Source organism: Serinus canaria, chromosome 2 (genome assembly GCF_022539315.1).
Source record: "Serinus canaria isolate serCan28SL12 chromosome 2, serCan2020, whole genome shotgun sequence".
Lineage (NCBI taxonomy): Eukaryota > Metazoa > Chordata > Aves > Passeriformes > Fringillidae > Serinus > Serinus canaria.
This window is the reverse complement of record NC_066315.1, coordinates 41,636,672-41,663,878: the sequence shown is the minus strand read 5'-3', so window position 1 is coordinate 41,663,878 and position 27,207 is coordinate 41,636,672. Positions and strand designations below refer to the sequence as shown.

The 27,207-nt window shown below is 39.4% G+C and overlaps 1 protein-coding gene across 1 annotated transcript in view; it reads right to left on the bottom strand.

Annotated features, from left to right (window-relative positions):
• Nucleotides 1-1,305: 1,305 nt before the first annotated feature.
• Nucleotides 1,306-27,207, bottom strand: part of CMTM8 (CKLF like MARVEL transmembrane domain containing 8) — a 34,775-nt gene continuing 8,873 nt past the window's right edge. The window contains exons 2-4 of the mRNA XM_009086146.4: nucleotides 8,327-8,500; nucleotides 4,434-4,550; nucleotides 1,306-1,829 (exon numbers count right to left, since the gene is read on the bottom strand). Coding sequence (XP_009084394.1) covers nucleotides 1,746-1,829; nucleotides 4,434-4,550; nucleotides 8,327-8,500 — 375 coding nt within the window. The 3' untranslated portion in view covers nucleotides 1,306-1,745. The remainder of the gene's footprint in view (nucleotides 1,830-4,433; nucleotides 4,551-8,326; nucleotides 8,501-27,207) is intronic.

The window sequence follows — 27,207 nt, the reverse complement described above, 5'->3', positions numbered from 1 at the left end:
ACCACTGAAGCTTTTTGACTGGTGAGAAATCCCTGATGAAATTTTAATTCTGGCTATATTTCTAGTCACACTATCAGTTGGCTCTTGGATCATTTCAATGCCTTTGATTCTTTTTATTCCCAGCAATGGAAAAGAGCATACAGGATTTTAATGACACATTTTATCTGTGTAGATAAAATGCAGAGTTGCTAGCCATTCTTCCTTCTCACAACTGGATAAATTTAGCAAGGAGCAGACAGCCTGACCTATGTTGTGTAGGCCAAATGCAATTTGCAGACAAGTGTAGGTTTTTAAATAATATCTTGGCTTCCCTTACACTGAAATCTTATGACTGACAGATAATCAAGAAGAAAACCATGTGATTGAGAAGGGAATTAGCTGTCTGCTGATAAATCTTCTGCAAAGCACATATGAAAGTAACCACACCCCATTTATTTACAAGGAGAAATAAAGAAGGTTTTTTTAAGCTGTAAGGTTTCTCTGCTACCATATATTATGAACCAAATAAGCTTTTGAAGACTAGAAGGGAATCCAAATCTTCTTAATCCAAGAATAAAAGGTTCACCAGTAGTTTTAAATGAGGAAAGCTTTAAATAACTTCATAAAATAATCACAACCTTCCACTCACCATGTAATTTCTGGAAAAAAAAATCCTTAGGTAATTTGTATTTGAAAGTAATTTTCAAAGGTATCTGTTTTGAAAGTCATATTCTGTCATACTTCTGCTTGATTCAAAGTTATTTAAATAGGAGTACCAACTTCATTTGTTAAACTAACAAGTTGCAGATGATGTCAGTAGACAGGAAAGGAGGGAGGAAATTCCTTGCTTGTAGCACTGGTGTCTTGACAATTCTTCTGTGGATTTATTCTCTGTATCATTTAATACGATTTGGAAGCCCAGATTTTAATAAGAGAGAGGAATGGCCTGATCTGAGGAGAAGAAAACCCAAACAACCCCAGTCTGCTGAGAAGCAAGAAGTGTTTGTTACCTTCAGCCAGAGATTTGTGATGCCCCCAGTAGGTCAAGCACTGAGCACGAAGGGGGTGCTGTCTGCGCTCCTGCTTTGGAGCCTGTTGGATCTGAGAAACCTGTTAAGATAATGTGTTCCAGGCACAACATTTCCTCAGCTTCAGACCTGAGAGACAGACCTACAGTAACCAAAAGCAACCTTGAGATGTGAGAGGCTGTTAGACTGTGCACTCTGACAGGATCATCAGAATTCTTGGTAGTATATATTGTACTCTGAAAAAGAAATTTAAAAAAGCAAGCTTCTACTCTCAGTTTACAAAACATGTACAGTTGGATCATTTATTTATTTATTTATTTATTTAAACTTTCAGGCGTTTTTTTTTTCTGCACAATGTCGCTTTTTCATACATAATAATGATAACAATCTCAATCTTAGTTTCGGTAGCCTTCAGTATCAAAAGTATAACTGTAACATTTAAAAAGTTACATTTACATAGGTGGCACATTGAGGTCTAGTAGTAACAACTATACAATGTCTAGAAAAATACTATGTTAATTTTAAAAGAGGCAGTATGAAATTTTATTATATAGTACAAAGTCAGGTTAAAAATGTCCCTAAAGATGGCATTATTATAAATAATCAATTGATCTCGATTTATATTGTGTCAATTCTAGGAGAAATGTTAAAAAATTCCTCACCCCTCTTCCAAGCTTTTATCAAAAGTGAATAATCCTCAAGGTACTTTACACAACAGAATTCACTTTAACCAAGTATTTACTGCAAAGTTCGTGATCTCCAGGATATAAAGCTAAAATACGTATTTCCAGCATAGCAGGAGGTAACCACGAAGGCAAAGAACTGTTGAGAGAGAGGAAAAATTGATTAGGAAATAAATGTATTTGAGAGCACTGTAATTTCTAAGGGGGAAAAAATAGTTATGGGGCTTGGGTAAAAGGAAAATAGCAAGCTGACACAAATGGCACACTCTCACCTCGTGCTTGTGTGGCCATCACAGCCAACACTGTGTAAAAGTAAGCTTACACTATGCCTAGAAAAACAGGCTTGGAGCAGACAAAGCATGATATATTTTAACTTTTTAAACAAATTCCTCATTATATGGCCTCAGTACGGATCTTTCAGATTGGACTGCCACCAATCGAAATACTTGCCACTTTTAGAGGCTGAGGAATTGTCTGTGGGACAATGTGAGCTAAGACTCCTGTCCTGCTGCTGTGTTCCAGATATTGCCCACAGCTCACCTGTACCTCAGCACAGCTCACAGTGCATCTGTTTGCTTACAGAGAAAGCCTGGATCCAAATGCAGGCCCAGACAAGCCCTCAAACAGCACTGCAGGTTGGGTCACCAATTCCAGAGGTCCTCTACTGATGGATAAAGATATTCCTCAGTGACAGCAACCACGCTGTCATATTACTACGCTGTCAGAAACTGATAACATTATAAGCCTTCTGTAGCAGGCTAGATTTATTTCACTTGTACTGATAAAGTCCAATTCAGCACTGGTGCTTAAGTTCCTGTTAATCACTGGATGTTGTTCAAAGCAGACAGCATTCAACACGGTCTTAACGAAAATACCAGAATGTTTTGTGCTAGTAACTGAATCTAGTAAACATGTCACTGCAAATAAGATTGACACCACTTTTCTAAGAGCTGAGCAATGACAGAACAAGAAGGAAAAAACACAAGGTATAGGCAGGAAATTTCAATTAGATATTAGGAAAAAAAAAGCCCCAACCCACAGTGTGAGTACAAACACAGGCATTGTGGAATGGCCATATTTGGAAATACTCAAATTCAAGTGGACAAGGCACTGGTAGCCTGATGTGAGTTAGCCCAGCTGTTGGAGTGGAGAGAGTTGGACCAGATGACTTCCAAGAAGTCCCTTCCAGCCTAAAAATATTTTATGATTCTACAGTTGTTCCTGGCTTATGTGCCATCATTGGCATGGGTAGCACTGCTGAGCACAGTAGGCACTGTGATGCTCACATGCTGAGCATCCAGGCAGTAAAGCTAAGCATTTCAACAGAGGGCTCTTGGTGAGCATTGTCTAATGAAAATTTAATCTCTAACTCCACAAAACTGTAGGTGATGATGTAAAATCTTATTACAATAAAATACTGTAGCACTCTTCTTTTTCCAATGATTTTGTTTCTTATTAAATAAAAGCTCCATCTAAAATCTTCCTAACAGAATGACTATTGGGAATAGATGATTTGCTAAATCCTCTATCCATGAAACCCTTAATGGATTTTGAAAGCAAGAATCCACATCTAATAGTTTATTTAGACACCGTGTTAGATAAACATTATTAGGAAGTATTAAAAGAGAATCCAAACTTCCCATGAGACACTGAACAGTCATGCATTTTGCATAAAACCTGAATCAGCATGGAGGCTTATCTAGCAGCAAGCAAGTTCCTGTCAGCTGCAGTGGCTGAGTAACAGATCTGTAGTTACAAACTGCCAAGAGGAGAAGACCCTGAACACCACTGAAATGACAGGGATTTAATGATCCAATTCCCAGGACAAAAACAGAGCAGGTGCTCAAGTTCCTGTGTCATGGCCATACAAAATAAGCTTCAGACAGGATTTGTGAATAGTCAGGAGGACAACTGCAGAAGCATGAATACTCACTAATTTGGAATTCCTGTATACAATTGAATTTGACTCCTGCTGCCACAACATGAAAGAAGTTCTTTTACAACTCCCTTCACTTTGCTAGGGAATGTGTTCACCTAACTCAAAAAGTGACAAGGCTCTTTTCTGTTCCTTTTTTGTTTTGTTTTAAAGTTATTTTTTATCCACTTTGACTATTTTGGATTTCTAAATCTAAGCACTAAGATAGTAATATCAGACTAATTAGCCATTTCATCACATTACATGCTTTTTCAAATGTTGCCCTTGCAACTCAAAGGAAAGATTATCAAAAGTTGAAGCTGTAACAGGAAGATCATTGTGGAAACAGCAATACCATTCCAGGGCTTTCCCCAAGGTGCTGTGTGGACAATGTGGACAGTAGCTCAGGCCACAGAAAGCTGAATGCATCTTATGCATAAGTATGCAAACTTAGCTGAGTTAGTTTCAACTGCTTTTGGGGTGACTCGATGCTCACACAATCTTTTTTGTCTGTTTTTTGTCTGATCTGTTCTGACCTCAGCCAGAGAGCTGGTAATAAATGGGGGCAAGGGAGGAGGAAATCAGTGTGATCTTAAAAACATTGCTGCCTTTTCTGATGTGACTGTCTTCACTTGGTGGAATTTCTAGTCACCTCTAAGAACCATGAACTAAATTGCAGCTACTTATAGGTTTTGCATGTGATCTCTATCACTCTGCAGCTTTTCAAAATGCAGAACACCTGCAACTTCAACCCATACCTCCAATGAGTCTTCATTTTGCTATAACTTTACTGGATATAGAACTGATTTAAACAAAAAATGAACTCACTGAAGAAGCTGCCCAGCTGTTGTAATTGTGATTGTCCAGATCTTTGGTAACTGAAGATGCATCTACAATGGCAGCAATGAGATACAAAACAAAGGCACTTCCATTAAAACACAGACCCTGTTGAAAAGACAAACACACGTCATTAATATGCACAAGCATTCATTTTCCAGCATTACAAAACTCTCTTCTGAAATACCTGAACACATGCAGTGTACACCAGAAGTGTCATTCTTAACTGTTTTTGCCTTCTTCCATATTTCTATCTGTAAGATTAAGATTTAACTGCTTTGAGCATCCATAAACATTGAACCATATTTTGGACAAACCGTTCTCTCCATCACACTAAATCCAGAAAAGTCTTAAAGTTGGTGGGCTGTGATTTTTCAGAAGTGAAAATAAGGACTCTGTTTGGTTACCACAATCTAAGGGTAAGGCAGTAAGAATATGACTCTACATGATAAAAAACAGAACAAAGAAACAAGACCAAACTGCACTTTGATTACACTTCTAATCTACACAAAGACAGGAACCAATAACTTATGACATATGGAGAGGATTTATAAAGCTTCCAAAACTTTGTTTTCTACACTACTGAAGGACATGAAGAGAGTGACTTTTTTTCTCTTTTTTTTCTCTTTATATTCTTCCAGCTCTCAGTACCTTTCCCTTCTGCCTGTTTTTAGGAGGAGAAAGAAACTGGTAAATCCAAGGAGGAGAAGAGTCTGACTGGACTACATTGGTCATCAAGACCCATGTCAGATGCTGCATTTTCTCTTTCAAGAGGCAAAGTTAATGTCTCAGAGTACTTTTATTTATTTCTAAGAAAGAAGCAAAGCAGATAACAATGACCTTACATAACCCTTCAGAGAGCAAGCAAAAAGTTTGTTTGGTTTTTGCATGTGAGAGAGAACAGGAAAGGAAGAGAGAACAGATGTCTAAGAAGATGAAAAATGTATATGAAACTTTGTCCTTTTTCACTACTTGGTCATGGAAGTTTCTTCTTATTAAAAAAAGATAAATCCCTTCCAAGTCTACTCTGCTACTTGTCTAAGGCATACAAATTTGGTGCCAGATTTTAGTGGAATGCCTCTGATATGCTTTGCATCTAGTTACAATTGCAGGAATGGGTAACTCAATATAGATCTGGTCTCCTCATGTACATAATCATCTCCCTTTAGCTTTTGACCCCAATTATGCACTCCAGAGTGTCACACAAATAAAACCTCTAACTCTGTTGCTCTAGTTGCCTAAATGTTGCCAAGCTGATGCAACTCCAGCTTATTAATTCCCACTGTGTGACCCAGTGGATGCTAGGAATTTATGCCCATTACCCACAATTTAATGCACTTTTAACCAGCTTTGGCAAAATCTAAAAGAACCTGCAGCTCAAGAAGAGGAGTTAAGAAGGAATAGTGGAAAATATCCACTTACCCTTCCACAGGGAACTGGGCTGGGCAATGCCTCACCACTCAGATGGAGTCCAAGGACTGGCACTTGAGATTTGATTCACACACTTTCAAGTGAGTGGGGGTTCATCTCACCTATATCAGATTGTCTAATAAAAGGTACTTTGTCTATCCACAGATCTCTCCCCTTGTTTTATCTGGGCAGCACAGCAATAAAATATCAAACCGTCAATTTTAGGATGAGATGCCAACAATTGGCATGTTCTGGTGAACTTCTGTAAAGCACTGATTTAGAAACCCCAAATTTGATTACCTAGTGTATTTGTTGTTATTTTCAGATTTCCCATTCCAAAAAGACTCAATTACCCTGGAAAGCTACAAATCCCTGCAATATCTTGTCATGTAGAAAAAAAGAGAAAAGCACATAATTTCAGTGAAGTGCTGCTCTGGGAAATAACACTGTTGGGGAAGATGGAATGCAGCACAAGCTGATTGGGCCTTTGCTGCCAATATATTACTCAAACCAAATGGTTCATGCTAAATTACCATCTGCTTCTTAAATTCAAACTCACCAGATTTTAAAAGCTTACATTGATTGTTTTAGCAAAAAACTTGCACTATGAAGGAGAGTCAGTTCTGAAGCACGTCTTTTGGGTTAATTTGCAGTAAAAGTAACTGCATCTTAAGCAATTTGGTGATGTGCTTAACCTGCAAAAAGGGAATTTATGACAGAGATGTCCAAATGTAATTTTGGGTACTGCGTACAATAAGAACAGTTTGAGCTAACTGTCACCTGAGGAAACACAGCAGTAACTGGCAGATACTGAAATTCAGGATTCTTCAGAGAAGAGGGTAAAGGTGGGTATGAACTCACTCAAAAAGGAGTGTGTCATGCTCTTTCCAACAAAGACTTAAAAGCATCTCTCTGAAGAGAGACTCAATGTTCCTCTTGGCCATACAGGAGCAGCAGAGGACCAATTCAAGGCTGTTCCCAAAAGTTCTTTTAATACCTTAGGGCAAAACAAGCTGGAACACAAGCATCTTTTATTTGTTTTGTATTTATTTTCTCTTTAAGTGACCCTTTTATATAAAAGGAGACTACCTCTTGGACTTACATTTATTTGGAACTCAGAGCAAGAAAGAGACTCGATATGAAATAGAAATAAATCAAATATTCCAGTTTGTCCAGATGAAAGAAGGGTAACGACCAAAGCTTTATTCAAATGGATATAAAGATGCTTTCCCTTTGATTGTACTTTACTTACATGTAATGCAATGGGGAGAAAAAAAACCCCACACCTTTAAACATACCCAGACACATTACTGCTGTAATTGAAATAATCCAACATTTCTATAGCAGTGTTACAGCCTTAATGGTAATTGCTGGTTATGAAACTCGAAAATAGAGAAGCTATCTGAACATAATCCTGGTTGTTCTTATTAGTAATTGCTATAGCTGGCTATTTATTGCAGCAGCAAATGGGAACACTAAAAGACAAGAGTATTCTAGTATTCAATTTTAGTCACATACACTATATAGCTGATAACAGGCTGTTAGCAACACAGAAGTCAAATACATTTCATCATAGAAATAACAGAATTCTAGTCAATAATATTTAGCTGTTTAAAAAAAAAAAACAACCAACCAAACCAGTATCTCACTGTATCCAACAATTGCAGAGAAAAAATTTGTAGTGATTCTTAGAGGCGTCACAAATAGCCAGTTGGCTGAAATGACAATGACTTTTAGGATCTACTATCCTGAAGACCAGGCTGTTATGCAAATGAGGTAAAAATACACCTTTGAGAGTTAGAGCCAGGTTTACTCAAACCATAAAAACTGGATCTGCATTTTAAGTGCCTGTGAAATTTTTCTGTAATTACAGTAGCTGTTTATCGATTTGCTTTAACTCTTGAGCTCAAAGCAAAGGATTTCGTGGTACATCCTTTACATGGTACATATTTTACATACAAATAATTTTCAGCACCATTTTCACAGTAGACTACATATGGATTGTCAGAGTGTTGCTACCTCTGTTGCTACCTCTTGCTTTAACTTTAGCAGAGGAAGACTCATGTTTTAAGAGCCCAAGTCCTGCTTCTAATGCATGGTGTTGATTCCAGTAGGGATTTCTGCTGTTTAAGCCATATGGCCAAGTCTGTTACCTCAGAGGCAGCAACAGACTCATTCTTCATGGGACATAACCACTACAGAGAGAAAAAGAGGTCACTATGCGTAAGTATCAGTCACACACACATTAAAAATCAAGTCACTACATCAATGGCTGAACAAAATGGTGAAACATCATAGAAAAAGTGCTTTGAAAGCGTCTGGGTAGTATGAAAGTTAAGTACTGCAGCCACACAGTAATCAGGGAAAAATCTGCAAAGAGTACGAGTTGGTAAAATATCCATGTAGAATGCACCAATATTTTATTCTCTTCAAAAGCCAGCAAAGCTGGATCAACAAAGAATGGGTATATTTACCACCATGGTCCATGGCACTTGCGGGATCCTGGTGTAGGTCATTGTCATGTAGATGATCAGAAAGAAGACGGTGAGAACCCAGTAAAACACAGCTACAAACATCACCCAGCCGAAGGCTGGATAAAGAAAGTATTCTGTTCCAGCAATCAGGGTCCACACCAGCAGCCCCAACACCTGCAAAAGTTATGGAGAAGAAAGAAAACTGTCACACAGTTCTAGACCTCACACATTCATTCAAGGTCGAGGGGTGACACCGCTGCCGTTCGCATGAGACACTCGATGAGCTGAAAGGGGATGCTGCACTGGCAAAATACTGATCTAACAAAAAAGAACATATTAAACTGGTATTGCTGTGGCAGGGTGTCACAAAGGGAAAGGCACCTTATCTGTTGATTTAGCCCAACCTTTAGCTACTTTGGAGCCCTACTTGCAGTGGTGTTACAGCTAGCTCCCAAAAGGATTGATTATTGTAGCTTTCTTGCTGATGTGCATGAAGGCAAATGCTGCTGTTTTCCTGCCAGCAATGTCACTTTAGAAACAACAGCCTGTGAAAGACCACTGGGATCTTCAGGTTCTACCTGCCACAGTCACGGGTCACTTACTGGTTGGAGCTGAGCTCAGAATGGCCCACGCCTGCTCTGTGGATCAGCAGGCACCACAGACACAGAACAACTCCTAGACCCTACTGTCAAAGGCTGTAGTAAAATATCAACACCACCACAACATAAAACTGAAACTGGAGAAGAGCAAGTCAGATTGGGAGTGTCATTGTCCTCCACAGCTCTTAAAACATCTCCCAAGTGACTTGACCCTAAGTAGTAGACAAGGACTCACACTCAGGCAAAGTACTCAGGCAAACCAGTCTGGGGGAAAAACCTCCCTCCTGATGTGGCAATCTGTTCAGATCTAGGACAGAAAGAAATACACGAACCAGAGGTTTTAACATACTCTCTCCAGTTTTCTGCAGTGTTAGGTGATCTTCAATGCATTAAAAGGAATGAGGACCAAGTAAAACGTAAGTCATATGCCACAGGAAAAAAAAAAAGTTGTGTGTTTTTCAAGTTGCCCAGCAATTAGAAAAATCTTAAGCATAAAAAGAAAATTATGTTTTATACCTTAAAAACAAACAAACAAACAAATAGAAAATCTCACTCCACACACTTTATTAGACTCAGATGTGGGAACTAAAATTCCTGTATTTGTAACAAGGCTTCACTCTTTCTGCTATCTTGACTATGGTGAAATTATCTAGCAGTGAGAAATGGAAGGATTGCAAAATTAAAGCAAATAGCAACACATTTAACACATAAGAGCCACAGCCGGACAGCCTAAAGAGCCTTCTACCCCAACATTCTATCTCCAGCAGCAGTTAGTACCAGACACCTGAGGAAATACATTAAAGAACAGACCATGCAACAGAAATATTTCCTTGGACTGCCTTCCTCAGCTCTCAGGACAGTGCAGTGAAGGGACTTCCTGAGCTGGTGGTGATATCTCTGTAATCAACAGACCCTGACAGCAGATGATGATTTTGCTACATCTTCATCTGCACAAGAACCAATCCTATTCCCATGCAAGCTGCTGGCCATGGTCGCATTTACTCCTCTGTTGCAGAACTGAACATATATATAATGTTTAGAGATTTATCATTCATGTTTACCAGAAAAAACTATACTGTTACAGAAAAGCTTCTTGTCATTGGTCCTCCTTCCACCTTGTATCGTTTATTTTGTCTTCAATTCACCCTCCAAATTGCCACACAAACTTAATTCAGCCCTCCACCATGTATTGACAGTAGATTAGATGTATATTATTTGTACATTCATCTACATCTGCATCATGCATACATAAAAGCACTGCATACATAAAAGTCTGGTTTATGGTTTGTTTGGAGTTTGCTTTTCTCTCTTAAGAGAGAAAGCATATAATGGGCAGTTTAAGAGAATTTTCCCCCCACCGTTTTCACCAATACACGAATTTCTCTTCAACAGGAAGCTCTAGAATAAAAATTCCTGCTTTTCGCAGCATGCCAGGGGAGGGCAGCATTGCCTAGTAAGAACAGCACAAACAGCCTTAAGTGGAGCCTTTAGAACACACCATTTTCAGTGCAAAGTTACCGGTTCAGCAATGCTTCCCGTAGTTCATTTTGATTCTACTTCCAACAACGTTTTACTAATAGTAGCAATTCAGTTAATAGCACGTCAAATTGCAAGAACTACCCACAATCAGACAAAAAGCAACTCAATTTTAGTGTAACAAATGTTTTAAGGCTAAACAATTTTGATAGACTGTTTAGCTAAAAAAAAACAAACCAACATTTTCATAAGATACAAACTTGTTTTTCATTAAACCCATACACTTTAATCCAGATTTAAATTCATCATCCAGAAATTATACTGATAAACAATTAATCTCATGCTTGATAAATAATTATTGAAGGCAGACTTATCCTAGATCTGAGTATCTGATAAAATACCAAGAACAGAAATTTTGAAGGTGAGGAAAAAAAATTTAAAAATTAAATCATTAAATACTCTGCTTATGTGTTGATTTTTAGAACACTTTTAAATATAGAAGTAGATTTTTCATGAAATGTTCAGGGTTATGAAAAATTTGTACTACTAAATGCAGTAAGATTGATAAGGATATCTCAGCTTTTATAATGGATTATTATTTGAAAGAGCAAAATCTTCATAAGTGGCAAATAATTAAAATTAAAAAGGAAAATTCTGAGGTTACATAAGACCACTAATCTTTTGTAACCACGCACTAAAGCTAGCAAGACATTCCCTAGAGCACGAGTATTCATGCTGGGCCCTGTTTTTTTCAGTAGTACTCTAACCTGGAGTTATCACCCCTCTTCCAAGGTCATTTTAATGTTTAGGTGGCTGTACACCTCACGTGTATTCTGAAGAATTGCTTTTAATCCACGTTTTTAGCTGGCTTGTATCAATGGCAGAACAACTCATCCAGGCAATTGAGATGCACCACAGATATTACAGATTTATATTCTTAACTGGTTCCTGCCTCGTAACTTTGATGGGTTGCATATTAGAGCACATTTGACATTTTCAGTTAGATCCAGATACTCTTACAGCATATTACTGGAGCTGACAGGCTAAAATAATATTTCAGACTTCTTGATTAGACCTGAAAAGGTCAGATCAGCTCATGGTCAACAATTCACTCCGTGTAGTTAAATGATATGGCAAATGGTTTCGCTGCATATGTAAACATATGCAATAAATTGATTTAAAGTTCACACTGGCCGTCAGCATCTACAAAATACCTCAGGAGCCAAAGGAATCCAGACATCTAGACAAGCCTTCCCTGATTAGCTGGTATTCTCAGCATGCTAAATACTGAGATTGCTTCTGTGGTGTTAAACGCCTGCCTCGTAATTTTCTGACTGCCCCTTACATGACAGGTTTGCTGTTCAACAGATCAGTACAAACTGGGTGACACTACTGTATCTGCTGGAGCTGAGAATGCCACTTCTCCTACTGGTATCACACCTCCCCACTGGGAAAAAGTGGAGTGGACTGTATTCAAATGTCATCTCAATGAGCATCTGACTCTGGCAAGTGAGTGATAGGCAAGCAGTACTGGAAAGCCAACATCAGCAACAGCTGGGGAGTGCCTGCAGTAATTCAGCGAGCACAGATGGTGCACAGCCACCTTCACTGCTCCAGGTCAGCACTAAGACAAGGGAGAAGGCTCCACCCAGGAGCTGGGGAAGGCCTCTATCTCATTGTGACCAGGTAGGCTAGTGTGTATTAGTAATAGCTAAGTATTTGGTTTTAATTTATGAGCAAGTCAGAATATGCTTAATTAGAATTACAGGAACGTACTACTATTCTGGAAAAAATGAGCCCAAGAAAGGGGGAGGGAAAGGCATGAAGAAGGCCCAAGAAAATAATGCATTTTACCATTAATGTGGTAATAAATGAGAGGGGATGCTGGGTCCTAAGACTACAAGGGCTCCACCAATGGGTCCAGCTTTTCCAGTCAGATGGGAATAGGGATGTCAGTGCAAGATAAAGGCAAGCAGTTTTCTGTTGTTTATGGCGGGTTCTGATTTCAACCCAGACATTTATTTTGTGGTCATTTGGCTGCTGCTTGATCAGGTACCTCCATTACTAAAATGCATTAATATGTCAATGCACTAATGCATACTTCAGCAGTTGGCAGACACCATAAAAAGGAAGTAACTTGGTAGCAAAATCCAACAGTATTGAGTGTGCAGGTTTAAAATTAGATGCTTAATTACATATTCAAACCCTTAAATAAGTCCCATAATTCTTCTGCAGTGCTGAGAACTTCAAAAGTATTGGATTATTTAGTCACTTTAAAAAAAAGAGGGTTTTGTTGTTAGTACATGAGACACTTCTTGTCTCGTGTCACAATTCAGCAGGTATAAAAGCAGGTGTGAGCTTGAATCTGTGTATCCAGTTTTGCTTTTCAAAGCAGCTTAAAAACTGCAGAAGAAAATTTGCACTTGCAGCCTGCATTTCAAAAGGCTATGAGGTAATAACTCGTCTCCAGTGATACCAGGGTTTGGAATTCTCCAGCATTTCTCCTGAGTGGTTAACTCAGCAACACAGTTAAAAATGTGTATACATCCTTTCCACAATAAAAGAAGTCTCAATGTAGCAGAACTGACAGGAAGAAAAACCCAAGGCTCACCTATTAAAAACAAACAAACAAACAAACAAACAAAACCCCAAACCAAGACAAAAATTTGGTACATTTGCCAGAAACTTCTTCTATTCTTTATCCAAGAGATGCTTCCTGTGACCATAAGCACTGCAGGATTTATATGGAGATGCTGCTGGCACAGATGAAAAGGATGGCAGATGGATACCAGAAGAGTTGTGCATTTGCAGCACGAATTGCCTCCTGTATGCAAAGCCACCTAAACATGGACAGCATCCAGCAAGGAGAAAGCAAGACATCTTGCTTCTTCTTCCTAGCAAAGGAGATTTATGACTAGAAGACAGAGAGACCATTCTAAATTATTGCACATCATTATTTCATTACTAAATCACAAGTTAGGAGCTATCTTAGCAGCAGCACAAGCAGACTGTCAATGCCTCAACCTCCATCCTTTCCTCCCTTGGCTACATACCAGAATGGTGGTGCTGGTGTGGTTTTTAAGGAGAAAAAAAGGAGTGAAAAAAAGAGAATTCTACCATTCCTGTTAAACATATCCAGGACAGTCAGTCATAAGAACAGGCAGATATAATGGTATCATTTCCAGCTGTTTTTATTTTACAGATTTATTTGCAGATTATTTACAGATAAATAATTACTCTTTTTTTTTTAAAATGCTTTTTCCAGTTCAGGCTAAATGGAGTAAGTGTTTCCACTGCATTTTAAAAGTGTCTTTAAAACAGAATTTTTGTGCTGTCACACATCATCCACGAAGTGACACAACAATTCTGCCTTCTGCCACTAGAGCGAGCACAATCATTGCTTTTTTCTTCAGGGAGGGGCACTTTGCCCAGCAGTAAATCACGGCAATTTCCATTCAATGCAACTCCTGCAAATCGAAAAGGACCACTCAAAATAAGCCACACACACACACACATATATATATACATATATTCCCAAAGCAATTTTAACAAGTTCACTTCCACACCAGGCAGAACAACATCAACTGCAGGTTTATTCACGAACTAGTCAAAATAAGAACACTTGATGTGTTCCACTTAAAAAAAAATGTATAAGAAAAAATAAGGTGAAAGCCTGTAATTGCTGGATAAATCAAACATCAATCCAGACTAAAATACAAAATACAAAAATCTTATTTCTGCTGCAGTCAGAGAAAAGGTGATGAGCATGTTTTTAAATAAAAAGATTCAAACTTCATCTGTTTCTATTAACACTGAATAAAGGTGCAAAGATGAAGAAATTAAGAAATGTTTTTCAGCTACGGTTTTTAGAGATATAAGAACCTTGCTTAATGTCTTTGACAGTTCAAGGGCCATGTGAATGTACTTTGGAACAATCTAATCAATACATTGCCTTACCCTACTGCCTCTCTTTCCCAGTCTCAAACATGCTTTTTCAAACACCAAACATTACAGTGAGCTGACTTCAGCCACTCTCTAGTGTCCCCTCCTCATTGGATTTTTTATGGCTTGGCCTTGCTAGAAAAAAATTTTAAAATCCACAGTGCTCACAGAAGCATGCCAGTGGTCATAGTGGACATATCAATTTTATAATTTGCACAGTACAACTCTTAGCATCAAACTGAAGCAGCAGGTACACGTCTCAAGTCTCTCCTAGCTTTGAAAACACTTCTACCCAATAAAAGTCCCAAAATCAGTTTCTTCTACTTTCCCAGAATTCCTAAAAATTTTCTGAATACCTGTTTAATTTCTTTCAAACGACCAGTTTCAGCGTTGCATCTTCCCACTAACCTTCAAGATTTCTGTCATGCTCTTGGCTCTGTGGCAGCACCAGCACACACCCCTCAGGCTAAATGGGCCTGAAATAGTGGCCATACTGACCAATACTTCAGAGAATCAGTCCCCCCCCAGAGTTGTTGTTTAGGATAGATTTTCTAAGAAAGAAAACTGCTGGAAGCAGCACGTGCCAAAATATGTTCCGGAAGTATGGCTTCATCAAAGACTGAACTCTCTTACCCCAGAGTTTAGTCCAAATCCTATGACAGGTCAGAGAACCTCCTGACCCAAGATTGAAATGGGTCAAAGCCTTCTGGCAGACACTTCATTCAATAGGGAACACACCTATTCCGGAATGAGACTGCAGACAAAGCCCTTCGAGGGCTGACAGACCTCTGCTGCCTTTCCCACAGCTCCACAAAGCAGGGAAGTCCTCCCACACCCACCCCAAAGCCCCCAGGAAGAGTCCAGGATAACCCCCAGGAGCACCTCTGCCTAAAAAACTGGGAACCAGACCTCCTCAGGTGTGAGCCAGTAAAGAAAGCCCATTCCTGTTGTTCAGCCAGCACTCAGGAGTGCCCAAGAAACGATGAAATCTCCTTGGGAAGAGCAGAGAGAGGGAGGCGTGCCGGTGAGAGAACTTTTTTGTCTGATCAGACCGGGCACTGCCCAGGTATAAAGACAACAGCATCTGGGGAAAATGCAGCAGAACACCCAATTTCATGTCACCTTAGTAATCTACCACCTACTAGAAAGGTGTAAATCAAAGGAGCTCCTTCTCCACTGCAGTCCATGCATGAGGAGTCTTCTGTGGTACGGTGCTCCGGCTCACTGCATCTGGCATCCCAGAAAAATAACCCGGGGTGGGGGTCAGTAAGGAAATCATGCTGTCCATGCCAGCAGCACATTACAGATTGCTTCACCTGAGAAATATGCATGGAATGTGTGAGAACAGAGCTAACACCAGTAACACAGTAAATTTAAGGAGGTAGCCTATATTAAAAAAGCAAGAGATGTTTTCTGGAAAACATAGACATACCACATCAAAATTATGAAATCACTACAACAGATTTGTTTCTCAGGAAGCTCCATTAATAACTAAAGGCAGAGTAGTGGATATTCAGAAGGTAAATAGGAAACAAGAGTTTGTTCAGATTGTAAATTTTGTTCATGTCATCAAAATGTTACAATGGAAGATTAGAAACTCTTAGGAAAAAAATAAAAGTAATAAAAACCTCAACCAAAGAGAAAACTCCTGAGTGCTTTATAAATCAATGGTGTACCCACACATTAAGAATGTTCTGCTCATTCCTCCCTTCCACTTACAAAATGATTCAATTGGATTATTCAAGGCACAGAGAACAGCTCCTACAAGAAAAGGAAGTTAAGGCTGGAAAAAAAGACAGATCCAATTTTCTGTTGAAGACTAAAGAAGGATTTGACAGAAGTCTGCAGAATGTCAGGTGGCACAAAGAAGGGAATGAGGAGTAGAGTAGGACTTGCAACACAAGAAGCATCCTGCTAAAATTATCACGCAAAAAAGATGAAAAGCAAACAGAATGAAATGGTCTTTAAAACAAAACAAAATCAAAAAGAAGTAAAAAACCCCACAGGACATAACCAAATCACAGGATCCATAGGGAACATCATACACACTCTGGGCAGCCCTGTCTGCATATATTATATACATACATGACAGTCAGGGTAGTCAGCAATCTTCAGCACTGGAAATTCCTAAATATGCAGTTTGCTAGAAGTTAGAAAACCGTAACAGAGAAGAAAAGCTGGCAGTACGTGCTCTTTTTTACATTTCTCCCCAAGTTTTCAGTATCAGTGAATATTAGAGACTGAGCTAAACAAACCACTGACCAGATCCATTACTTCTGGATTCAATTTGCCTTCCTTTCCTGCCACCCTGGCAACCAAGGACTGGGAGATGTAGAAGTGTTAATAGAATAGGATGAGATGATTACATGCCACATCAATGTATCATTTGTTTCTAAAGTAGAATTACAACAAATAATCTCAAGCAACTGTGAAGAATCTGGCTTGAATTATATCATCATGAAATTTATCTTCTCAGTAGAGTGGAGGTTGATCATTAACAGGCCATTAAAATGTGTACAAAGCATAAAGATTGGTCCTTGTCCCAGGGCACTTTCCACATTAAATGCTCTGGAGTTTGAGGGCTGCATTCAGGAGCACAGTACTGCTTATCCATGCCTGTAAATTCTGACTCAACCGTGTGTTTTGCCTGGGGATCTGCACACATGGGGTAATTTATATAGGTTACTCTACACTATACATACATTAACTTGGTTTCACAGTGCTACCCATAATTTCATCTACAACGAGGCAGCAGAAGACAGCCTTGTCTGTGCCCATCACATTCTCTAGTCTGAAAGAAGTGTCTTGATGCAGAACCCAGTGAGATAGGCAGCCAGGAGAAAGACCTGCAAGCTCAGAGCTGCTGCAGCTGGCTGGGACCCCACTGGTTACTGCTATCAGTGGCTCCATCAGGGCCACAGTGTCATGTGGAAATAAAGGGGGTGGTACAAACGCTACTGGAGACAAGCAGCCTGACCTAAGCAGCACTTACTCACCTCTCTGGAAGGGTGACACTGCAAGGCAATGACCTCCACAGTGCTCAATCTCTAAAGGTCGACAAGAGCATCTAAAGCCAAGGAGAGGAGACTGCCTGGCCTCTTAGGGAACAATCCCGAGGGACGCCACTGAAAGGAAAGCGGCTGCCACTCCCTTTTCCTTCCACTTCAGCAAGGCCTGGCCGTGGCAGGGGTTTCTCTCACCACCTAGGATTTCCTAGAGAGAAGCACTGTGATATTGTGCAGAAATTCTTGTTGATTCCAAATTCACTGCCTCCTCCCAGGCCTGTCAGGAAACCGTGAAGTGGTACTGCTACAGTAAACACTGCAGTATCATGGAGCTGGGAATTACTCACTGGAATTGCTGCTACATTTTGCCCTTGAGCAGCAGAGAAAGGAAAATGTAAAGTAATAGCACATCAGAATCAAATAAAAAATAATCTGCCTTTTCAGTTACTTTCTGAGCAAATTTTCATTTAAACACGCCTTCAAGTATGAATTTTAAAGCAGACAATCACAAAGCAGAATAGTCACACAGAGACACAGAAGACACAGGATATGTATTTTTTTTGTTTCCTAGTGGCTTCTTTTGTGCAGCTTCTAGAGGTGATGGCTTTTTTGAGGAAAAACTTGAAGATTCAGTACAAACACCTTCAGATATAAAAGTAGTGATTAAATTCCATATTCCAATAATTTTTCCTTTTCAAAAGCCTGCTTATAAATCAAGATTGGTGAAACTACAAAGCTGAATAATTTTTTTATTTAAGGTTCAAATATTAATATATTTTGGAGTTCTGACTAGAAGCTGTAACTGATTTCTTTGAGAATTAACACTCAGTTTAATCCTCTAAACAGTCCTGTGCCCATACAGGCAGTAGAGAAGTAAAAATAAATCTGATGTGACCCACAGGAGATCCAGGGGAAATTTACTGAGACAATTAGAGGAGACCTATCATTGCACTCATACAATGCCATATGATTTAATTGATTTAAATTTTAGATCTTCACACTATAAAATTATGTGTAGGTTTGAGAGCTCACATTAGCCAGGAACATCAGTGACTTGGTGGAAGGACTTAAAAGAGCTTACAGTGCTTCCTTGAGGCAATTTAAATTAAAATTTAAAAAAAAAAAAAAAAAAAAAGGAAAACCACATTGGCAAGCTTTTTGAATTCTTGTTTTGAGACACGAAGCTAAGATTTGGACAAAGGAAGAAGCTTCCTCACATTCACCAAGATTGTCAGCTGATGATGAATTTCACATCTCTTCTCAAGACAGAAAGGACTTCCAGAGTGCAGCTGCAGTTTAACTCTGGGATAAGGTTGCCCCCTTCCACCTCAGGAGCTTGGGTGGGGCAGATAAAAAGCTTAACATATTCCTTTTCCTTTACACAAATAGAGTGACTGGTTCACAAACACATGAGAGTTTTCCTGAGAAATCCTTCCTGAGAAGGACTACTTCAAGCCAAGCAGTAGAGGCACATTTATGGAGGTGAAGACCACAGCACAGCCCTTAAGTTCTGAATACTATTTCTCCTTTATAAGGCACAAATTAAATGTGCAGGCTTGATCTGCTGTGCTCACTGAATGCAATGTTTGTTTCTTGCTTTTGGGAAGTGCATTGTGAGGAAATTATTGTCCTTGTACAGAAAAACTAGGGAAAAAAATGCAGTAATCTCATTTACTTTTTCTTTTATTATTTAAACTGGAAAAGGGCAGAAGCAGATTCTGAGTACAAAAGATACAGGGCCATTTGTGTCTGTCTGAACATGTCTTCCCCAGTGTGGCTATTTACTGATTTTTTTTATTACTACAACTGCTACTGTTTCTTAATGGACCATGATGACAGAAGGATTTGTTCTTCTGATCTAATAAAATTACACGCATGAAAAGTCTTCCTTAACCTTGATATTGCCTCTTCTACAGACATACAAACTCCTCCTTTGAAAGAAGTTTTGCAGCACTCTATCGTCCTTCTTCCCATCTCCCCTGTAGGGACATAGTTCCTGAGGGTAGAAAAATACCAGCTTCTCAATAAAGGGCAATAGTTTTGTAAGATACTTTTAACATTTGGTGCATGTGTGCATGTGAAGTACATATCCACAAAAAAAAAAAAGTCATTTTGCCATTGGTTTTACATTAATAAGGTGAATTATTTTTAAAGGAGAATTCCTAACAATGGCTATCTTATGAATTATAAATGATTATTTATGTAGTTCACTTTGTTTAAATGCTGTCTACAAGAGAACAATGCTGTATACAGCTGCTTTATTAATAATGTCACTGGCTCTTTGTTGCTATTTTTACATCTCCATCTTCCTGTTAGGCCACGTAAATAGAGATGCCTAAAATTAGCAGGCATGCAGCATTGTTTCACAAGTCTTAGCTGCTACATTAAAATAGGAAGCTTATTACTTCTTTGGGAATAACTTTTATTTTGCCCTATAGCTAAGATATAAAGTCATAAAGCCAGATATGATGCAATGGAAAATTCAAAGGGAGTACCTGCTATGAAAATCTATTGCTGCATTCTTCATCCATTTAAACAGGAGGAAACCCTTAACTGCTCATTCAAAAAAACCTTTAGACTGAAAGTATCTTTTAATTTCCACAGCTGAAAACCACAAAAATTGATTTTGTACAATACAGAAGTTTTTCTTGCTGTGAGACAGAATCTTCTAGTAATCAAAAGTTGAAACAATCCCCCTTGCCCAACAAGCAGAGGAGAAAAGAAGATGATAAAGAAATAAGGAATCTGCATTCAGATCTGCTGCTGTCTGCCTATTTAGAAGCCAACTACTTCTATATTGAGTCCCAGGAATAATAATCCAACCCTAAGGACTGTGATTCACATTTTTAGGTAAAGATTAAGGATTTTACAAGGACTGATCCACATGTTATAGAAGCACCTCAATGACAAATCCTTTTCCTTCTCTGGCAAAATTGCTTTCTTTCCTGAGTACACTTTGCAATAACAACACAGAAGAACTGAATGCCTATAAATATTTAACACTTGCACACGCTGTTCTGGAGGCATTTATGTTCAAAGACTTCACTGTCAGAAAGGACCATTTTGGCCATGCTGCCAATGGCATAAAGATTTCAAGTTACAACATGCTTTTTGGGAAGAGATGACACCTTGGCACAGACGTTGCAATGATAAAATTCATCCTGTCTCTAAAAAAAGCTGCTGTAATGTCTGCTGCTTTCATTGGTGAAAAACCCCAGCCCCATTTCTCATCTGAATTTTTCTGAAGTCAGTTTCAAGTCATGTCCTTTTCCAAAATGTCCATCTGTCACCAATATATCAAAGATAACTTTGAACTTAGGGCCATATTCAAAATTGTTGACAAGACACAAATGAACAAGAGGCAATCACAAATACTAGCATTGCTTCTGGCAAAAAGCTATGTTGGGTTTTTAAAATTCTGCTTTATCTTTCTCTTTATTATTTTGTGGTAATCATAGAAAGAGTTGACTTTGAAGGAATCAAGAACAAATCCATAATTAAGTTTTTAACAGAGGCCTATGTAAGACCTTATATATAAGGCTTGTTACCACTGTTCCACATTTAATGTTTTGCAGAGATTTTTGGGGTACTAAAGCAACTTTAGGGTGAAGAATTATATGCAAGTGAAAATATTACTGCCAAATGAAAATAAAATAATTGGCCAAACAAGTAAAACAACTCTACACATCAGTCATGCTTTTAGACAACTCCTTTTTCTCCAGCTCCATAACTTTTTCGAGATTCTGAAGAAAAAAGTCCGCAAGCCTGAAGGACTTCCCACAGCCTGCTGCTCTCTATAATAAATACTCAAGCAGTGCATGCAGCATAAAAGAACAAAGTAAAAAGGTCTGTGGGATACCTGACACTCGAAATTCAAACTACCAAAGTCATAAATTAAGTATACATGCCTGTTTGTGGGGCAGGGTATAATGTTCTCCAACTGCTTCAATGGGCCTTATGTAAACAAAGAACAGAACAACTGGTGACAAATGCCAGCTTTCTAGTGCAAGAAAAAAGTCTCCAACCAAGGAAAAAATCCCCTCAATCCATTGGCTTATGCAGATTTAAATATGTGAGCAGAAATGATTTAATGTCCCTCAGATTTTTGCTCTGCTTTTGTGCCAGAGGTTAATGCCCTGCAAGGGTGGCTGCAGACAAAGCTGCTCCTCAGTCACTGCCCTCTAATGCTCAGTGTATTTGAGGTAAACAAATCACTGGTTCATGGTATCACCACAGGCTAGAATGTGAACTGCAGTGAACAGCAAGGCATGGAGACCTTGTCAGCTCTCTGCATTTATGAGCTATCAGTCTGAAACCAGAAATTCTGTATTTGCCTCCCGTAATGCGTAAACACAGAATTGCCAAGAGCTGCTGCTCTCACTGCATTCCCTCATGCTTCATTGTCCCCGCAAGACCGCTAATATATTTTGGGTTTTCAAGAATTTTTGATTCCATTTCTCCTCTAAATCTGATTTCCCAATACAGCTCACAGATGTCGGATGGCTACAAACTACAGGGATTACTATGGATTAATGAATCCCGCATGCCTGAAACTGTTCAGAGCAATTACACCTCTTAGTGGTAAGGTATTTCCCACACATTCTCCTTCCAGCTCCTCTATCAGCAGGGCAGTTTCCTCTGGGAGACAAGCATGTTGTTAGAAAGCTGGTACAACCCCCAAATGGATGTAGCAAAGCGTGACTTCGGTCCTAGCCCAGGCTAGAACTTTGATCTAAATTTCAGGGAAATCTCTTCAGCACAACATCAAACTGTTGGACTGAGATAGCACAGCTTGCTCTCCATCCCATCCAACCTCCACCCATCCCGTGCACTATCAAAGCCCACTGAGCAGACCAGGACACAGCTTCGTGCACAGACTGAGCTGTGAGAAGGGGGACAAGGCTCCCACAGCATCGACCACTTGGTGGTGAGAAAGGCAGATAAATGGAGAGCAGTCACCTTGTCAGACTCCACCACCCAACAGTTTAGAGTCGAGCACCACTGCTGTGCTCAGGTCACAGCTCGTCACAACTCAGGCCGAGGGGAGCTGTGACTGGGCCAGCTGCTGGGGCAGTGCAGGCAGCTGAAAGTAGCAATACCCAAAAATGCAGCCCCTGGCTTTGACAAAGGCTGTCTGCATGTGAGCTGCGAATCACAAGCAGCAAGTGATGCAGCACACACGCCAAGGTCGTGGGGAGGAGAGCTCTAGGTAAGGTAGCCAGAGCCAATTTGCTGAGGGGTTACAGGCAGAGTGAGGGTGAGGGTGCTCTGCAGTTGCTTTGGGGGAAAAACACTTTGAAAATATCTTTGACTGCACACAAGCTTTTTGAATAAAAAGCCTCCGTATCACTATGCAAGCTTGCCCTTCCCACCCAAACAGTTCTTCTGAAAAACCCAAGCCTTTTCCTGTAGTGCTGTTTATATTATAGCATCCCAATATACACAATCAACTAAATTATATTTACTTAGCTAACTTCCACACCTTTTCCCCTTTCTATTTCCTCAGATTTGGATCAAGGCTTTCTTCTGCTCAATATTTTCTTCCCTAGAATGACAATAGTGCAGATACAATAATGAGGTGTTACCAGCCTTTTGTTCAAGTGCTCTTTGTTGTGTATTTCAGCTATTTACTGCCCCCTCAGAAGTTCCTGTTTTCCCACTGAGGGGGGAAGGGAAAGCCTATACAATGACAAGGCAGCTTTTTGTTCAAAAAGTCTGTGTGCAGAGATACTTAGCACATTTTCCCTGCAAAGCCTGATAGTACTAGTTTCAAATCAAAAAGGGAAAAAAATCTTACAATAACTTTAACTTTAAAAATTTATACCTATATATAAAGTAGTACTAAAAAAGTAGTACTTTGCAGATATCTCTTTCTTCAAGCTATGAATTATTGCTATATCAAAATGCCCACATCCACACACACTGAAAACTCACCCCACTATGATGAAATGTGCGCTAACACAGAGGGCATGGCTCCTACTGCCAACAATATTACAGGTCTTAGCACATAAAACCAAGAAACCAAAAAGGAATTAGGGCACTGAAAGGCATCACAAGCTGGGGGCTTTGCTAGTTCACACAAAGGGAAAAGGAAGAGCACAGCATGCACAGCAATTTGTCTTTGATACAGGAAAAGGCATATATTGTTTGATAATCCAGTGATAAGGCAGGACAGCTATGGGACAAACCCATCTGTTGCACGGAATAAACAAATTTAGATTGATAGTTGTGATGCTGAGCTGTTTTGATACATAGGATTTAATAGAATCACAATGTGGATGTAAAAGAAATGATCAGTGTTTCATTACAAAATAAGGCATGGGATACATGACTACAGGGAGCTCTGAAGAAATACATAAATTAGGCAGCTGGGATTATAAAAGAACATGTCCAAGCAATGCATCTGAGCAGCTTCCCCTTTCATCATCTATCAACTAGATGTTCAAGCCAAAGAAACTGTGCCCAAGAAACAGATAGCATGACAGGGAACTTTTGGGGTAATCTTGGTTCCAAGTGGGTTAACCATGCCTGTTATTCTCCCAAAGTCAATTTTAGCACAACAGGTCAACATGAAAATGGTAAAAGCTGTTAATTAGGCTCCTCCTAATCTGAATCTAATTTGACAGCGAGTGCTCCAGGCAGGGGTATTGGAGAAGAAAGGTCTTAAAGGAGGTGATCTCTTTTACCAGACTAATCCATGGCAGAAGAAACCAGTGGGGAAATTTCTGGGCATACCCTTTTCTTCTGCGCTGAACGGAAGCAGCAGCAGAGCCGCCCTTCACCAAAGGCTAACAAGGGGATAGGAAACGACTCTCGGAAAGGAGCTGCTGTCCTGAGGAGTCTGACAGACAATGCCAGCGCTGATCAGAGCACACAGACTTCACGGCAGGTTGGCTTTCATGTTCTCTTCATTTCGTGTGCAGATATGTCGGGACGACTGAAGTCAATGGGAAATTCACAACAGGTTTTAAGAGCATCAAGAACTGATTCATTGTAACCTTCTCTTCACAACAATATTGTTTGTGTACATTAGATCTTAATCTGATTTCGTTCCCATCAGCTCATCCCGACTGTATTTGCACCAGTTCTCAGGGTCATCTTCTTGCTTCTGTACATTGTTCATGCAATATGTAATCTATAGAAACACCAACCAACACAAGTCAAAATGAAGTGTTCTTTTTTAAGTTCACTTCTCTGCCATTTTTTAAAACTGAGACCTAAATTGAAGAGGCATTTTGAAATTAAGCTCAGTTTTTAGAGTGAAAATTACTTCAGGCATAGTATAGGGTGAGTTGGGTTTTTTTTTTTTTTTGGGAGGTTTTTTGGGGGGAGAGGGATTTTTCTTTTGGTTTGTGGTTTTTGTTTTTTTTTTTCCCTCAAGATTAGCATTATACTGTACAGCTTAATAAGAAAGTGAAAATTAGATGTAACCAACCTCAGAGAATTCCTTCTCATTTATTGCTGTGTACTCAGTTTAATTTTAACTTGAGCTGGTAAAACACTTTACAAGAGACCCCATCTCACCTTTAACACATTATCTTGACTTGCTTACTTCAGGCAAACATTTGCTAGATAGTTGTCTGTTACTGCATAAAGAGAATGTCAAGTTCTTTGTACAAGTGTCTGGTCACGTTTCATGATTGCCAAAGTCTAGGAAGAAATCCCCAGTTTGAAAAAAAACTGCTTGGAAACCTCATTCTCCTGGGTGAGATTCCTACCATTTTTGCTGAGAAGTTAAACAGAAAATCCTTTCAATATACCAAATGGAACAATGAAACTGTACCTAGTAACATAGAAGCTGTTTATCACTGTTTCACTCACGGCAAGTTTCATCATTAAATTACAGTTCCAGGGGACTGCCTTGTATGTTCAAGATTAGTTTTATACATCTTAACATGGATGCTCTTGTTTCAAACAGAAAACACACCACATCTCTTCAAGTAGGTCATAACTTTAAAAGGCAGTGTGCAAGAGGAAAGTAAAGTCCCAGCAATATAAGAATGTACTCAAAAGAGTAAAATAGGGATCGTGGTTTTCCAAAATTAAATATAGTATTTTCCCAATGTCTACTGTCTTTCTGTCAAGTATGAATTTTATTTGGCATCCAAACTCCTTTCCATGCATTAGGAGAAATAAAAAGAACACTAATTAATGTATTGATTTGTACTGTGCTATATCTTAGTAACAGCATGGGGAAGGGAAAATATTTTCAGCTTGGAGGCCAACAGGCAATGACTGTTGACAGTAACTCTTATGACTGTATTGCACAGTCCAATGAACCTGGCTTATGCTCATAGAGACGCCTTGAAGCATCAATCAGAAATTCCAGCAGGGATCTTGCTTTTCCATGCAGCCTGAATCTCTTATATTGAAGAGCTTTTCAGCCTTTTTCATCATTCACTGAGATCACCACAAGATTGTAGTTGGTCTCAAAAAATCCAGCTCTGTGCAGCCTGCTTTATGCCTTTTGTTTTAGAAAAAGCTGCATTCTGGATGAATGCAAGAACTAAACATGTCACAATATTCACCAACAACCTCCTAAATCACTGTGTCACTATCAGTATTTCTAATACTGTTCTAAAATACTATGGTATTTTTCATAGTTTTGTCCACCCACAGCTTTATGAAACCATTAAAGGTGGATGTCTCATAGCGAGCAGAGCCTGTTCTTTCAGCTGCCCAACACCTCCTCTCTTAAAACAACATTTTCCCAAAATTTTAGTGTAGGAGCTGCATTTTCTACGTTGATTTTCTCTGTCAAGCCTGAAGAAAAGCAGATGAAAATCATGCAAAGCAGGCCTTTGGCAAGTTGCCCTGAGCTGCTGGACAAGAGCAGGGCTTGAAGGAGGCAGGGAGACAAAACAAAACCAAACCCACCACAGAAGAGAGTTGGAAAATTAGGACTTGGGACAGAGGCAGAGGGTTGGACTAGAGAGAGGGATAAACATGTTGAAATACTTGCAGCTAAGTATGCAACACTTCCAGAAACGAGTTCTTCACACATCTTAATTCTATCCTTGGTTAAGTAGACATTATGCTATAACCTATAATTTTCTGACCACATACTTTCCCCTTCTCCACATCACCACCTGCATGCAGCAACAGAAGGGAAAACCTCCCTCAGAACTAAAGCCTCCCCTTATTTTGCTTTCTGCCTGTTTACTTGCATGGCCTGCAGAACTGCAACTCAGCTTTGCATCTGCTTGGGCTCTTGAAAAACACTGTGTTATCTGTATTGCCCCACAAGCCAAGCAATAAACAAACACATCTCTGTGAGACAGAGTAGTATGCTATCCCAATTTTAGACAGTGCGCTAAAATTAGTCAAAAGCCAATTCCTGCCGAATTTCTGGAAAACTCTTTTCCCACAGCGTTTATTATGGCACTGCATTGTGCATCTTCAGAACACAGAGCTTCCTACTGACTTCCAGAAACATCTGAGAATAATTGCTTTTTCTGCAACTCAGACCCAAAGCTGGGGATTCAGAAAACAAGGAGTTGAGTGAACACAATGAAATGTAGGGCTTACTTGCCTTGTCTAGCATCCCCTAGGAACACTGTGGTTCAAGGAGAAGATAAAAATCAAATTTTCCAAGGAAGCAATTAGCCAGGAGACCATCCTCTCCCTTTGAATAATCCCTTTCCTTACTCACAACATGACTTCCTCCAGTGCTGTGTGCACAATATCCCTGTCCCGCCTAGAAAAACTCTTCTGTGCAATGACCATGACAGAAGTTTCTTGATAAAAACAACACAATCAAGCAGGTTTTGACTGGATTTTAGTACCTGCAAACAATTCAATACGAAACCAACACTGCCAGGGTGAAACTAATTTTGGTGCTTCTTAATTTCCAAGACTT